Source organism: Camelina sativa, chromosome 17, assembly GCF_000633955.1.
Source record: "Camelina sativa cultivar DH55 chromosome 17, Cs, whole genome shotgun sequence".
Taxonomy (NCBI): domain Eukaryota; kingdom Viridiplantae; phylum Streptophyta; class Magnoliopsida; order Brassicales; family Brassicaceae; genus Camelina; species Camelina sativa.
Window position 1 is genome coordinate 7,816,230 of NC_025701.1, and position 13,040 is coordinate 7,829,269.

The 13,040-nt window shown below is 35.8% G+C and overlaps 4 protein-coding genes across 4 annotated transcripts; all 4 read left to right on the forward strand.

The window, feature by feature from the left end:
• LOC104756025 (protein SRG1) lies at positions 488 to 2,743 on the forward strand. Its single transcript, XM_010478533.2, has 4 exons — positions 488 to 907; positions 1,608 to 1,855; positions 1,935 to 2,265; positions 2,356 to 2,743. Exons 1-4 carry the CDS (start codon positions 650 to 652, stop codon positions 2,596 to 2,598), a joined length of 1,080 nt encoding a protein of 359 aa, XP_010476835.1. The 5' UTR covers positions 488 to 649; the 3' UTR covers positions 2,599 to 2,743.
• LOC104756026 (protein SRG1) lies at positions 3,832 to 6,253 on the forward strand. The gene is made up of 4 exons (XM_010478534.2): positions 3,832 to 4,126; positions 5,040 to 5,287; positions 5,387 to 5,717; positions 5,802 to 6,253. The coding sequence occupies exons 1-4, from the start codon at positions 3,872 to 3,874 to the stop codon at positions 6,042 to 6,044; spliced, it is 1,077 nt and encodes a 358-aa protein (XP_010476836.1). The 5' UTR covers positions 3,832 to 3,871; the 3' UTR covers positions 6,045 to 6,253.
• Positions 6,956 to 9,035, forward strand: LOC104756027. The gene is made up of 4 exons (XM_010478535.2): positions 6,956 to 7,306; positions 7,495 to 8,081; positions 8,188 to 8,703; positions 8,781 to 9,035. Exons 1-4 carry the CDS (start codon positions 7,024 to 7,026, stop codon positions 8,913 to 8,915), a joined length of 1,521 nt encoding a protein of 506 aa, XP_010476837.1. The 5' UTR covers positions 6,956 to 7,023; the 3' UTR covers positions 8,916 to 9,035.
• Positions 9,464 to 12,972, forward strand: LOC104756028. Its single transcript, XM_010478536.2, has 11 exons — positions 9,464 to 9,907; positions 10,102 to 10,293; positions 10,375 to 10,584; positions 10,674 to 10,826; positions 10,906 to 11,070; positions 11,176 to 11,451; positions 11,552 to 11,829; positions 11,916 to 12,078; positions 12,173 to 12,510; positions 12,589 to 12,666; positions 12,778 to 12,972. Exons 1-11 carry the CDS (start codon positions 9,749 to 9,751, stop codon positions 12,794 to 12,796), a joined length of 2,031 nt encoding a protein of 676 aa, XP_010476838.1. The 5' UTR covers positions 9,464 to 9,748; the 3' UTR covers positions 12,797 to 12,972.

Sequence of the window (13,040 nt, forward strand, 5' to 3'; positions counted from 1 at the left end):
TTGAAATCAATTTTTTATATGTTCTCTTAATATCGGATTAATAAAACAGAGAGAATACTTTTTTTTGGGGCAAAACAGAGAGAAGAGTAAGTACTAATTGTTCGTCATATAAAAGGAAACGCATGCATGTGCGTTTTTCTTCGATTTCGCTTCTCGTCCGTCGTTATACCGTCACACCATGTACAATTTCAATGTTAATTTAAGGCAGAGAAGTTAAATAATTTTTTAATTCAATTAAATTAAGGTGTGAGTGTGACTCTAAAATTGCTTTGTAAATATCAGATAATAAAATATTACTGTATGATGAATTATAGAAAATAACAAAAAGTTCGAGTTAAAATATGAACAATAAGCAAAAGGTATTAGTCAAAATAACAAATACACCAATTATTGACGATATGTCATTATGACATACGCCCAACTTTTGGGTCATGTGTCTTCTTCTCAAGCTTATCACGTGTTATAGTAGTATATTGTAAAATTCCAAGTCCCAATGTTGAAACTAATCAATCAGTTATACAGTAGACAAATCCACCTACCTTACTTTTTCAGATCAACCAACAGAAGAATAATCACCCTATAGATCAGTAGCATCTCCAATTCCAATATATATCTTTACATCGCTTAATTTGTTCTGCAAGAAGCCACCATGGAAGCAAAAGGAGCAGCACAGTGGAGCTCTATTATAGTTCCTTCAGTTCAAGAGATGGTTAAGGAGAAGATTATCACGACCGTTCCTTCCAGGTATGTCCGGTCTGATCAAGACAAAACTGACGTAGTCGATGACTCGGGTCGTCTCAATACCGAGATCCCTATCATCGACATGAAGCGGCTGAGTACATCGACCGACATGGACTCTGAAGTTGAGAAACTCGACTTCGCTTGCAAAGAGTGGGGATTTTTCCAAGTAAAAGTCTATAACTTTACTGTTTACACAACAACCAATCTTCTTTCTTTCTTAACTCTTCAGACGGAACCTATTAGCAGTGCTGGTCCAGCAAAAAATGAAGCCCAATGCATTAACATTTTTTTTAATAAATTTTATAAGGTAATTTTAAAAGTTGAAACAAAATTTTAAGAGTTCATAAAATAAAGGCCTATTTTTGGAATAATAGATAGATAAAGATTAAAATTTGAGACTATATCTTAAATGTTTTTGAAAAAATGAGACCTATATTTGCAATATAAATGTTTAAATGGGTCTAAATTTTCTTCTAATTTTTTAAAAAAAATTAGAGGCCCAATACATTTTTGTCATTGGGATGTGCGGCACAAATGTATCTTTTTTTTATAGGCAAGTGACAGTCTCTCAAAAAAATTACTATTTTTGCTTGACGAAATTGCTCTGCATGAACACGTTTTTTACAAAATAACTCCCTGTTTTATTTTTTTTTGCAAGCAAGTCTCAGGAAGGAATTTACCGTTTTTGTTAGAAGAAATTATCCTGTTAAAATCGTTTCTTACAAAGTAACCCCTTTTCTTTTTTATTATCATGTTAAACCCCAAGGCGGAGCATAACTCTGTTTCAGATTTTTATTTTGGTTATGTATTTATGCCTTATGGTCATCTACAGCTTTTAAACTACATGGTGTTATGTATTTCTACAGCTTGTAAACCATGGAATAGATCCAATTTTCTTGGACAAAACAAAGTCGGAGATTCATGATTTCTTCAACCTTCCCATGGAAGAAAAGAAGAAGTTCTGGCAGCAACCAAATGAGATCGAAGGCTTCGGACAAGCTTTTGTGGTTTCAGAAGATCAGAAACTAGATTGGGCAGACTTGTTCTTCCATAGAGTAAAACCTGTTGAATTACGCAGGCCTCACTTGTTCCCCAAGCTACCTCTTCCCTTCAGGTTTTGTTTTAACTTAACCTAAATTTAACTCCACAAAGTATTTCTCTGCAAGAATTTGTTTTTATTCATTTATTTTCAGAGATACATTGGAGACATATTCTACTGAAGTGCAGAGCGTATCAAAGATCTTAATAGCCAAAATGGCAAAAGCTCTAGAGATCAGGCCAGAGGAAATGGAAAAGTTGTTTAATGATGTTGATTCAGCTCAAAGTATGAGAATGAATTACTACCCGCCATGTCCACAACCCGATCAGGTTATCGGTCTAACTCCACATTCTGATTCGGTTGGACTCACCATACTGATGCAGGTGAATGAAGTTGAAGGTCTCCAAATCAAGAAAGATGGGAAATGGATTCCTGTTAAACCTCTCCCAAATGCTTTCATTGTCAATATTGGAGACGTTTTAGAGGTAAATTAAATTGTATAAAATGCATATATGTGGTAATAGATAATGGTCAGTGATTCTATAATCAATGAATGGGCTTTTGGTCTAATGTAGATCATAACGAATGGGACATACCGAAGCATTGAGCATCGAGGAGTAGTGAATGCAGAGAAAGAGAGGCTCTCTATTGCAACCTTTCACAACCCGGGAATGTATAAAGAAGTTGGTCCAGCGAAAAGCCTCGTTGAAAGGCAAAAGATTGCAAAATTCAAAAGGCTGACAATGAAAGAGTACATGGATGGCTTGTTTTCTCGTACGCTCGATGGAAAATCTTATCTCGATGCTTTGAGGATCTAAAGGAAGCAATGCCTTGTGGCCTAATAAACTTTGTCATAGATGCATTCTGTTTTCTTATTTTCTACAATAGGCAATCTCTATAATCTTTGCCTTCCTTATCTCTACTTGCTTCAATTCATTTTCATAATATAGGATGTTTAGATAAGTTTTTCTGTTTCATAATATAGAATGTTTTTAAATTTTTATGTAACTTTTAGATTAGTTAAATATTTTATATTATGCAGTCTTGTTTGTGATTTGTTAAATTTTTATAAAGTAATCATTTATTAATCTGCGTGCTTTACTCAAAACATCTTATATTTTGAAACGGATTGACTATTTCTCTAGTAGATAATGGTAGCTTGACTGGAGTCCTTAATTTTTGTCGTCAATTCGAGTCTAATGTACCTTTTATTATAATATATATACAAAAATTACTTGGGACTTTGGGAGTTCTATTGAAAGTTTGAAATCGTTACCATGGCATAGAGGACGATATAGACACAAAAAGGTGAATATATATTTATCCTGCTAAACAAAATTGACCTAGTCTGGTCTAACTACTAAATCAAATTAATAAATGAAAAAGTCCGTGAATGGCATGAGGTTATTGATGTTACCTTAAATTTTAACTTTAATCGGTCAATTCCGTAATCATTCATCCTTTAAATTCTTGGTAGAAACTAGAAGAGTCCACTATAGTTGTTGGGATGTTGAGATCATTGTAAAAGATTTACATAGTCTTCACTTGGTACATAGTTCATTTGGTACACAGATTTATCAAGTGTGTGTATTGATTGGACTAATAACATAGTCTCAGGAATTAATTAGTATTTTTAGAAGATTTGATGGATAGTACTAGTAAGATTTGGGGAGACTTTAGAGGATATCCGATAACTCGGTGACTTTTTAAAATTTTATTTTATAATTTAAAAATAAACCCAAAAATCTTTCATAATCCTAAACCATTGTCACTAACATGTCTCTATCAACAAAATTAAATATTTGTTGGGCCATATAAATAATTTCTCACTTGTGCATGTCATCATATATTATTTCTCACTTGTGGATTGCCCTAGTAAAAATGATTTTTTTAAAAACATGTGATGGATAAATTTAAACCAAGTAAATCAAGTTGTTTTCTTTCCCCCAATTATTTTGGATATGGGTCAACCTAATCAATTATTTACATCACGAAGTACAGTACATGCGCTTTTCAGACCACCTATATAAAAAGGACAATGTCTTAACATGATTAACAATATCTTACAGTTCGTACAATAAAGAAGCAGTCATGGAAGCAAAAAGAGAAACCTCGTGGAGCTCTATTATAGTTCCTTCTGTTCAAGAGATGGTTAAGGAGAAGATGATCACGACCGTTCCTTCCAGGTATGTCCGGTCTGTTGAAGACAAAACTGAAGTCGCTGATGACTCTGGTCTGAATGTCGAGATCCCAATCATTGACATGAAGCGTTTATGTTCTCCGACCGCCATGGACTCTGAGGTTCAGAAACTCGATTTTGCTTGCAAAGAGTGGGGATTCTTTCAGGTAAAACTCACCTACTTATATAACTGATTTTCTAAAAATATCTTATTAGGTTTAATATTTGTTAAAATTATTTGATTTATTAGAAAATATTTAAATCCTCTTCTTATTGAAAAGCATTGATTTTGTTGGTAAGCCGTTCAAAAATAGGTTTAAATTATTTGTAATAATAAATGAGTGGGTGAAAATAACAGCTCAAATGTAAAAATATAACACTTCAATATTTCAGAAATTATTCCCTTTTTACAACCACATCTTAGTTAATTATTGCTCTCTTATTTACATCTCCCTCCATCAATATTACTCAACTTCATCTACCTACAACATCTAGACCCCAGCAATAAAAAGCTTAGCCAAAACCATCGAAAGGGACAAAATCGAGGCTTTGATTACCGAGCCTTTGATAACGGTTCATGTATCCAAACAAAAGTTGTGACGTACACGTACCCTCCCCCTTGTAATCGATTAAACTTGTGATTTCAAGCTAAGAGTATGTTGAAGAAATGATCAAAACATGAGATCCTTAGAATTATTAATTTTCAGTTTTGATGTACAAAAATATAAGTTTAATTTTATTTTTTTCATAGTATATCCCGAATTTTAATAAAAATTCATAGTATGTAATTGTCTTTAAAATCATTCAAAGTTTTTAAAAACCCTTTAAAAACTTCTGAAATTACTAAATTAGGATTGAATCCAAATAAATCCAAATGGTTACTCAGTATGCCCCACTTACTTTCATTGTTGCTTGACGAATTGACTGGCAGTTGGCAATAACCTCTTTTTTTTTTTAACTACCTATCTATTTTTTTGGGTTGGAGACGTTACCCACATAAAATCGTTTTTTACACAAAAGAAACCATGTTCTTTTTATATTGTTACGTTATGGAGCACAACACTTGATGGTTATGTGCAGCTGGTAGACCATGGAATAGACCCAAGTTTCTTGGACAAAACGAAGTCGGAGATTCAACATTTTTTCAACCTTCCCATGGAAGAAAAGAAGAAGTTCTGGCAGCAACCAAATGAGGTGGAAGGCTTCGGACAAGCTTTTGTTGTTTCAGAAGATCAGAAACTCGATTGGGCAGACTTGTTCTACCATACAGTGAAACCTGTTGAATTACGCAAACCTCACTTGTTCCCCAAGCTACCTCTACCCTTTAGGTTTTGTTCTAAACTTCTAACTCAACATTTATTTACTAATTCCATAAAGTACTTTTCTGTAAAAAACTAAACATATTGGCTGGTATTCTGTTTCTTCAGAGATATATTGGAGAAGTATTCTGCTGAAGTACAGAACATTGCAAATATCTTGATAGTGAAAATGGCGAGAGCCCTAGAGATCAAACCAGAGGAAATGGAAAAGTTTTTTAATGATGTCGATTCAATCCAAGCTATGAGGATGAATTACTACCCACCGTGCCCACAACCCGATCAGGTTATCGGTTTAACTCCGCATTCTGATTCGGTCGGACTCACCATACTGATGCAGGTGAACGAAGTTGAAGGTCTCCAAGTCAAGAATGATGGGAAATGGATTCCTGTTAAACCTCTCCCAAATGCTTTCATTGTCAACATTGGAGACATCTTAGAGGTAGGATTATATAAATTTCATATGGTAAATTTATCATTGTAAATACTAAATGGTTCTAATGATTTTTTTTTTGGTTTAATGCAGATCATAACGAATGGGACATACAGAAGCATAGAGCATCGTGGAGTTGTGAATGCAGAGAAAGAGAGGCTCTCTATTGCAACGTTTCACAATCCGGGAATGTATAGAGAATTTGGCCCCGCGAAAAGTCTCGTTGAAAGGCAAAAGGTTGCAAAGTTCAAAAGGCTGACCATGAAAGAATTTAATGATGGACTGTTCTCTCGTACGCTCGACGGAAAAGCTTATCTCGATGCTTTAAGAATCTAAACAAGGCAATGCCTTGTGGCTCACTGCTCTGTTTCTCCTCTGTTTTTTCTTTTTTTTTTTGTAATAATTTATGCAACAAATAATATCTAGTATCTTTTATCTTCATTGTTTTTCTAGTTGCTGCATATATCTGTTAAAGACAAAAATCTCCAGTGGAGAATACTTGTACGTATTGTTACAATAAGACAAGAAGCTTGTTATTTTGGTTACTTAACGTTCCGTGTTGCTCGAATACTTATCCAATGATAGTGTGATCACATGATTCACAGACACTCTGTTATTTTGAGTAGAAGTCGACGGTTTATCGCAAAATCCAAATTTTATTTTCACCTTCCAAATTCAGTAACTTTTGTGTTGCTACTTGTTAGCGTGCGCTGTGAGAAAAGACTAGCTCACAATTTTTTTTTTTTTTTAAGATAAGTTAATAAGAAACGTCGACGTAAGACATACATTGCACTTAACGTATTACCAATCTCTTGCTCAATCTTGTGGGTAACATCAAGAGCGTTTACAGTAACGGATGTAGATTTTTTTAAACATGCATATATTTCCCTAAAAATGGATAAACAGCCAAATTTTATTTTAAAATTAGGGTTAAACGTTCTTTTATTTGGTGGGCAAATAGGCAAATATGCAGAGCTCCACAATTTCAAAATGATAAATAAATTAGTTAAAAGAGTTTTATTTTATTTTTAACTTTTGAAATCAAAATGAGAACGTTAACTAATTTATCATTTATTCTCCATACCCAGCCACATGTGATTTTATTTCAAAAATAACACGTGGGAGCTAATTGATTTCAAATGTAAAGTTAAAAATAAAATAAAACTCCCACATGTGTTTTTTTTTTCAACNACTTTTTTTTTTTTTTTTTTTTTTCTTTTTCTTCTTTTAAAGGCATGTGGGTTTGCTTATATTTATACAAAACACCATATGAAACCAAATATAATAAGGAAATTCTCATATTTTGAGCTCTGTGATGGGTATGGAGAAGAGTGTCTATGAATCATGCAGACTCATCAAGAGACTTATGATTATACTTTTACTTTCTTGTCTTTCGTATTCATTTGTTCGATCAGACTTTACAGAAACAACAAATATGGATCATGTCTCAGCTTTGGGAGATCCCGGGATGAGAAATGATAACTTAAGGGTGGCTATAGAAGCTTGGAACCAATGCAACGAGGTCGGTGAAGAAGCTACGAACATGGGAAGCCCTCGAATGGCAGATTGCTTCGATCTCGACAACTCTAGCTTGCCTGGTAAACTCATAACGTTGTCTTTACTTGCGGTTTTAGGCCTCTCCAACGCAATTTATGCTTTTGTGCTAACATGAGAAAAACAAAACTTCACACTAACAATTTTTCTAGTTTTTGCATAATCCTATGACTTATGGCACACGCAAACAAACTATCGAGACATTAATTGTGTTCTTGGTGGACATTTTTAGGGAAAATAATCCACAAAGTCGACGAAATAGACAACAAACTCGGTGTACGAAATGGAACCTACGGAGGAATAAACGCTGGAGACAACGCAGATATCTACGCTGCACAAAAGGAGATATACTTAGGAAACAAATGTCAAGTTATGGACAAGCCAAACCCATGGCAGTTCTGGATGATAATGCTAAAGAGCGGTAATATGGATACCTTAGCCGCGATTTGTCCTGAAAACGGGAAAAAGGCAAAACCATTCCCTCAGACCGGCAGGTTTCCATGTTTCGGAAAAGGATGTATGAACATGCCATCGATGCATCATGAGCAGACAAGGTTTGTGGATCAACAACAAGGTCACATGAGTGGGAGTTTTTTCGGGACTTGGGACTTGGACAATGACCAAAAAGATCCGGTTGGTAATAATTCGTATTATAAAGTGAAATGGGAGAAGAAGATTGGTGGGAATGAGAGTTGGGTATTTCATCATTTGTTAAAGACTTCGTCTAAGTATCCATGGTTGATGCTTTATCTACGAGCTGATGCTTCTCGAGGTTTCTCTGGTGGTTATCATTACGACACTAGAGGGATGATGAAGATGGTAAGTTTCTAATCGCGATTTTACTCTGTTTTTTGAAACGCAAACGCAGAAAATAACTATAAAAAAAAAATACTCTGTTTCGTAATCTTTTCCATGACACGTAAATACATTGAAATCGCCGGACTTCAAAGTTAGATTCAAGCTAGAGATTCTTAAAGGAGGCGGTTCAGGGAGCCAGTTCTACCTAATGGACATGGGAAGCTGCTGGAAAAACGACGGCAGAGACTGCGACGGCGACGTCACAACAGACGTCACGAGGTACAGCGAGATGATAATCAACCCGGAGTCGACCGCTGTTTGTAACCCTAACCGCCTAGGAGCTTGTCCGCCGTACCACGCGTTTCCAAACGGGACTAAAATTCACAGGACGGATAAGGAGAAGTTCCCTTACGAAGCGTATCACTACTACTGCGTTCCGGGAAACGCGCGTTTTGCTGAAAAGCCGTACGATGTATGTGATCCGTACAGCAATCCACAGCCGCAGGAGATTATGCAGATCTTGCCTCATCCGGTGTGGGAACAGTTTGGGTATCCGACAAAGAAAGGACAAGGTTGGATTGGAGATCCAAGAACTTGGGAACTTGATGTCGGGAAGCTTTCTCAATCACTCCACTTTTACCAGGTATTTTCGTAATTTACATATATCTCTGGATTTACATTGTTACAAAAGATTTAAAAAAAAAAAAAATATACATGCAGGATCCAGGGACGAAACCGGTGGAGAGACATTGGTCGTCAATAGATTTAGGAACAGAGATATATATGAGCCAGAATCAAATTGCTGAATGGACTGTTACTGATTTCGACATTGTTATACCAAATGCACGTATTTAAATTTAAAGTTGTGTAATCTATATCGTTTATAAATTGGCAATTGCTGCTAATACATAGACAGTTGTGAACTTGTTTATCGTCGAGACTTTGAGATAATTTGCTTCAGTAGTTTTCTCAAAAGTATTTTCAAACCGACTGGTTTTGGTAATTTAAATCAAAAAACCAAAATCAATTTTAGTGTAACCAAATAATTTGATATTTATTTTCTCAAAAGTTTTTAATATGAACAGATGTATTAAAGTAGACGTAATCAAAAAGTTTAGATTAATTAATTCATTTTTTAAAAATAAGTTTTCTTAATTAAATCGAACCAGATTTAATCCAAAAAAACTTTTAAGAATAAGCTCAAATAAATCGAAATCAAAACGAATTTGTAACTGCAGATTTAATCCAAAGAAAATGAAAAACAATCAAAAGAAATGGTAGTCAAGGTCAAAGCAAGTCAATAAATCTAATGAATCAAAGAATTTTGATTGGCTTAAGAATAGGTTAGAACAGTGGTCGTGAATGCAGTAGATTATTTTGCTGATCTAGACTGAAACCACCACGGCACCACCGCAAGACACACGACGGTATTAAACCGTTAATTAACAGCCGTCAAAAAACGTGACGAAAATTTCCTCATAGTTTCTTTTCTTCTTTTCAGTTTCCCTTTAAAGCTCCTCCGCGATTGAGTTTTGTTTAGGTAACGAGCAAAAAAGCAAGAGAGAAAGATAAAAGTTTTTTGCTTTTCTTCTTCTTCTTCTTCTGTGTGTGTTTTCATTTCCTGGGTTTTAAGGGTTTCGCTTGCAAAGTCGACAACTTTTTCTCTTTTTTCTGGGAAGGGGTTTATAATGGCGGGTGATTGTGCGATTGACACCGACAAATACTCTCTCTTGGAGGATTTTAATGTCGATGTTGAAGTCCAAAGCCAAGGTTTTGAGTCTTTCTCTCTTTGTTTCTGGGTTTATCTCTTAGATTCCACCACTTACCCTTCTACAATCATCAGACAGGTCAGTTCTCCGATTAGCTTTTTTTTTTTTTTTTTGCTTTCTCTTGGGGGAAAAAGGTTTGAACTTTTGAGTTCAATTTTGACTTCCCATTTGTTGGTTTTGGTTGTTTATATACCGGTGTTGATGTTGATGTATTCATCATAGTTTTCTGATTAAGGGTTCTCAGCTTCTGATTAATGTGGCTTTCATCTCAGGTTCACTCAGACATGAGTGTTAGTGCACCTTTCCTTGTTCTAGATGATAAAAAGAAGATGATGCTTTTGCCATTGACTCTCCTTCACAAGGAAGCTCCTGATCCTGTCAACATTTCTTCTTGGACCGAAGTTCCTAATGTTTCTACAATTGCTGAGTTTCCCCTTCAGAAATGGGTTCATGTGGGCTGTGAGGTTAATACTAATAAGATCTCTGAAGACTCTTCTTAAGATCTCTGAGTTTCTTGGAATTTATTGATTTCTCTTGTTTCCTAGGTTTCTAGAAACTACATGCGCCTTTATATATGTGGAGAGTTAGTAGGAGAGCAAGTCTTGACTTCCCTGATGACCAATGGCACATATTTTGATTGCACACGAAAGATGTCGTTATTTAGTGTTGGTGGAGATGGTTATAGTGTTCAGGGTTTCATTCACTGCGCAGAAGTCTTGCCTTCTTATGTCCCTGCAAATTATCACTACAAAAAGGTACTAGTTTCTTGTCCTTGCTGGCTCTTCCTTTCAACAAAAGACTCTTGTGTGCTGTGTTTCTTTATTTCGGTTCATTTGTTTTCCAGGACCCTCCTTTATGCTTATCTGTTGGCAAGCCATCTACATCTGGAATCAAATTAGATGAAGATGGTGTTTGGAGTATTGTTGGCGGAACTTTTTGTTCCTTGGATGTTGTTTTAACCAATGCTATTGGACAGCCTGTGCACAAGGATGTGAAGGTTCATTCTCTCCCTTTCTTCTACTCTTGTTAAGCTCTGGAAGTATTTCTGATAGCGAATTTTCGGTTTGATGTTGCAGGTTGTGGCTTCTCTACTGTATGCTGATAGTGGGACGCCTGTTGAGAAGATGAGTGGCTTTGAGGCTCCCCTTTTGGTAAGCTATGAAGGAGTTGAATTCTCAGCTGCAGATAAGCCGTGCAACTTATTGAACGGATGTGCTTCTTTCAAGCTCAAAATATCTCAGGTGGTAATTATAAATTCTAGGCCATTGGAACGGGATTTCACATCCTCGTTAGAATTCTTGTTTCTGCTGAAAGTCATTGATTCTTGTTTTGATTTTGTTTTGTAGCTTTCTCCTATGAGTGATGAGAGGTTGTTCTGCATCAAATTCGAAATACCAGAAGTGAAGGCTAATTATCCTTTCCTCGAAACTGTTACCAACCAAATCCGTTGCATTTTGAGGAACCGTGATTCTGTTACCCCTAAAAGGTCGAACCACATTGATTATCAATTAGATGGAAGAGAACAAAAACTTGCTTCAAGTAATGAAACATCAGATATTCTACAGAGCACTGCCCCTATGAAACGTATCAGATTAGGTGAAGAAAAGGTTTCTGTGAGTAAGGTACATAATCCAATCTCTCTAAGTTACGTTTTGTTCTGCTTCGTATCCACATCCCACTTACTGTTATTCTGCATTGTTGTTTCTCTCGAGTTTGTTTCAGAATGGAAATGGTACCAGTATGGAATGGAGACCTCAGGCTCAGAACCATGATGAAGAAGAAGAAGATAACTCTTCAACGGATTCTGAAAACACCAAAATTAAAGACTCGGCTGGTTTCAGGAGATATACAATCCCAGACTCGATGATTTTCAAATACTGCCTTGCTAACTTAACAGAGAGATCTCTTCTTCTGAAGGAAATTACAAACAATTCATCAGATGAAGAAGTCTCGAAATTTGCAGATCAAGTTTCTCTCTATTCTGGATGCTCCCATCACAGGTAAAGAAATTAAACTAAATTCACACCTGCCTCAAATATGTGGATTACGAGGATAAAATAGAACACTAATCGTCCAATCTTTCCAGCTATCAAATAAAAATGGCAAGAAAACTGATAGCAGAAGGAACAAATGCGTGGATTCTGATCTCGCGGAACTATCAACATGTTCATTGGGATAATGTGGTGATTGAGATTGAAGAACATTTCATGAGAATAGCTAAATGCAGCAGTAGATCTCTCACTCACCAGGTCTTGTCTCTTTCTATTCTCATATAGCTTATACTTTCACCAAGATCAAAGCCTTGATCTGGTCTTTGTGATTCTGACATGAAAATGTGATCAGGATTTTGAGCTTCTAAGGAGAATATGTGGATGCCATGAGTACATAACTCAAGAGAATTTTGAGAAAATGTGGTGTTGGTTGTTCCCTGTTGCATCAGCTATATCCAGGGGATTGATCAATGGAATGTGGCGCTCGGCTACGCCTAAATGGATAGAAGGGTTTGTGACTAAAGAAGAGGCAGAACGTTCACTTCAAAATCAAGAACCGGGCACTTTCATTCTCAGGTTCCCTGCTTCAAGAAGCTGGCCACATCCTGATGCTGGTTCCTTGGTTGTGACTTATGTTGGTCGTGATTTAGTTATTCATGATAGATTACTCACAATCGATCACATGTGCGAGTAAGTAAATCTCTCTATCTCATCTCTCCCTCTCTGTGTGTATGTGTCTGTCTTGTGAAATTTGGTTTTGGTTTTCAGTTCTAGTGAAAGGTATACAGATGCAAAACCGTTGCAAGATATGCTTCTGGCGGAACCTGAGCTATCTCGGCTTGGAAGGTGAGAGAGAGAGAGAAAGGTTTTAATTATTATCGTTGAAGCAAGCAAAGAGAGATTGGTAAATTCAAGATCATAAATTGGTTTTTGATTTGGTTTTGTTGCATATTTCAGGATCGTAAGAGGCATTTGAATATCAAACACAGTCAACAAGATAGACAAGACAAGCATCGGATATATACTATTGAGGTTTAGACTTTTGCTAGTATATTATATAGAACATATTTTGTTGCTAAATTCCTATTACTGATATACTAACTTCTGTAAAGCTCAGTGATTTTAATTAGTTGAAAACCAAAGATTATTTTACTTTCTAAGTGTATCAATTAAATTTATTGAGTTCCCGACAAGAAGAAAAAAAACTAAGGGGGGTGTAT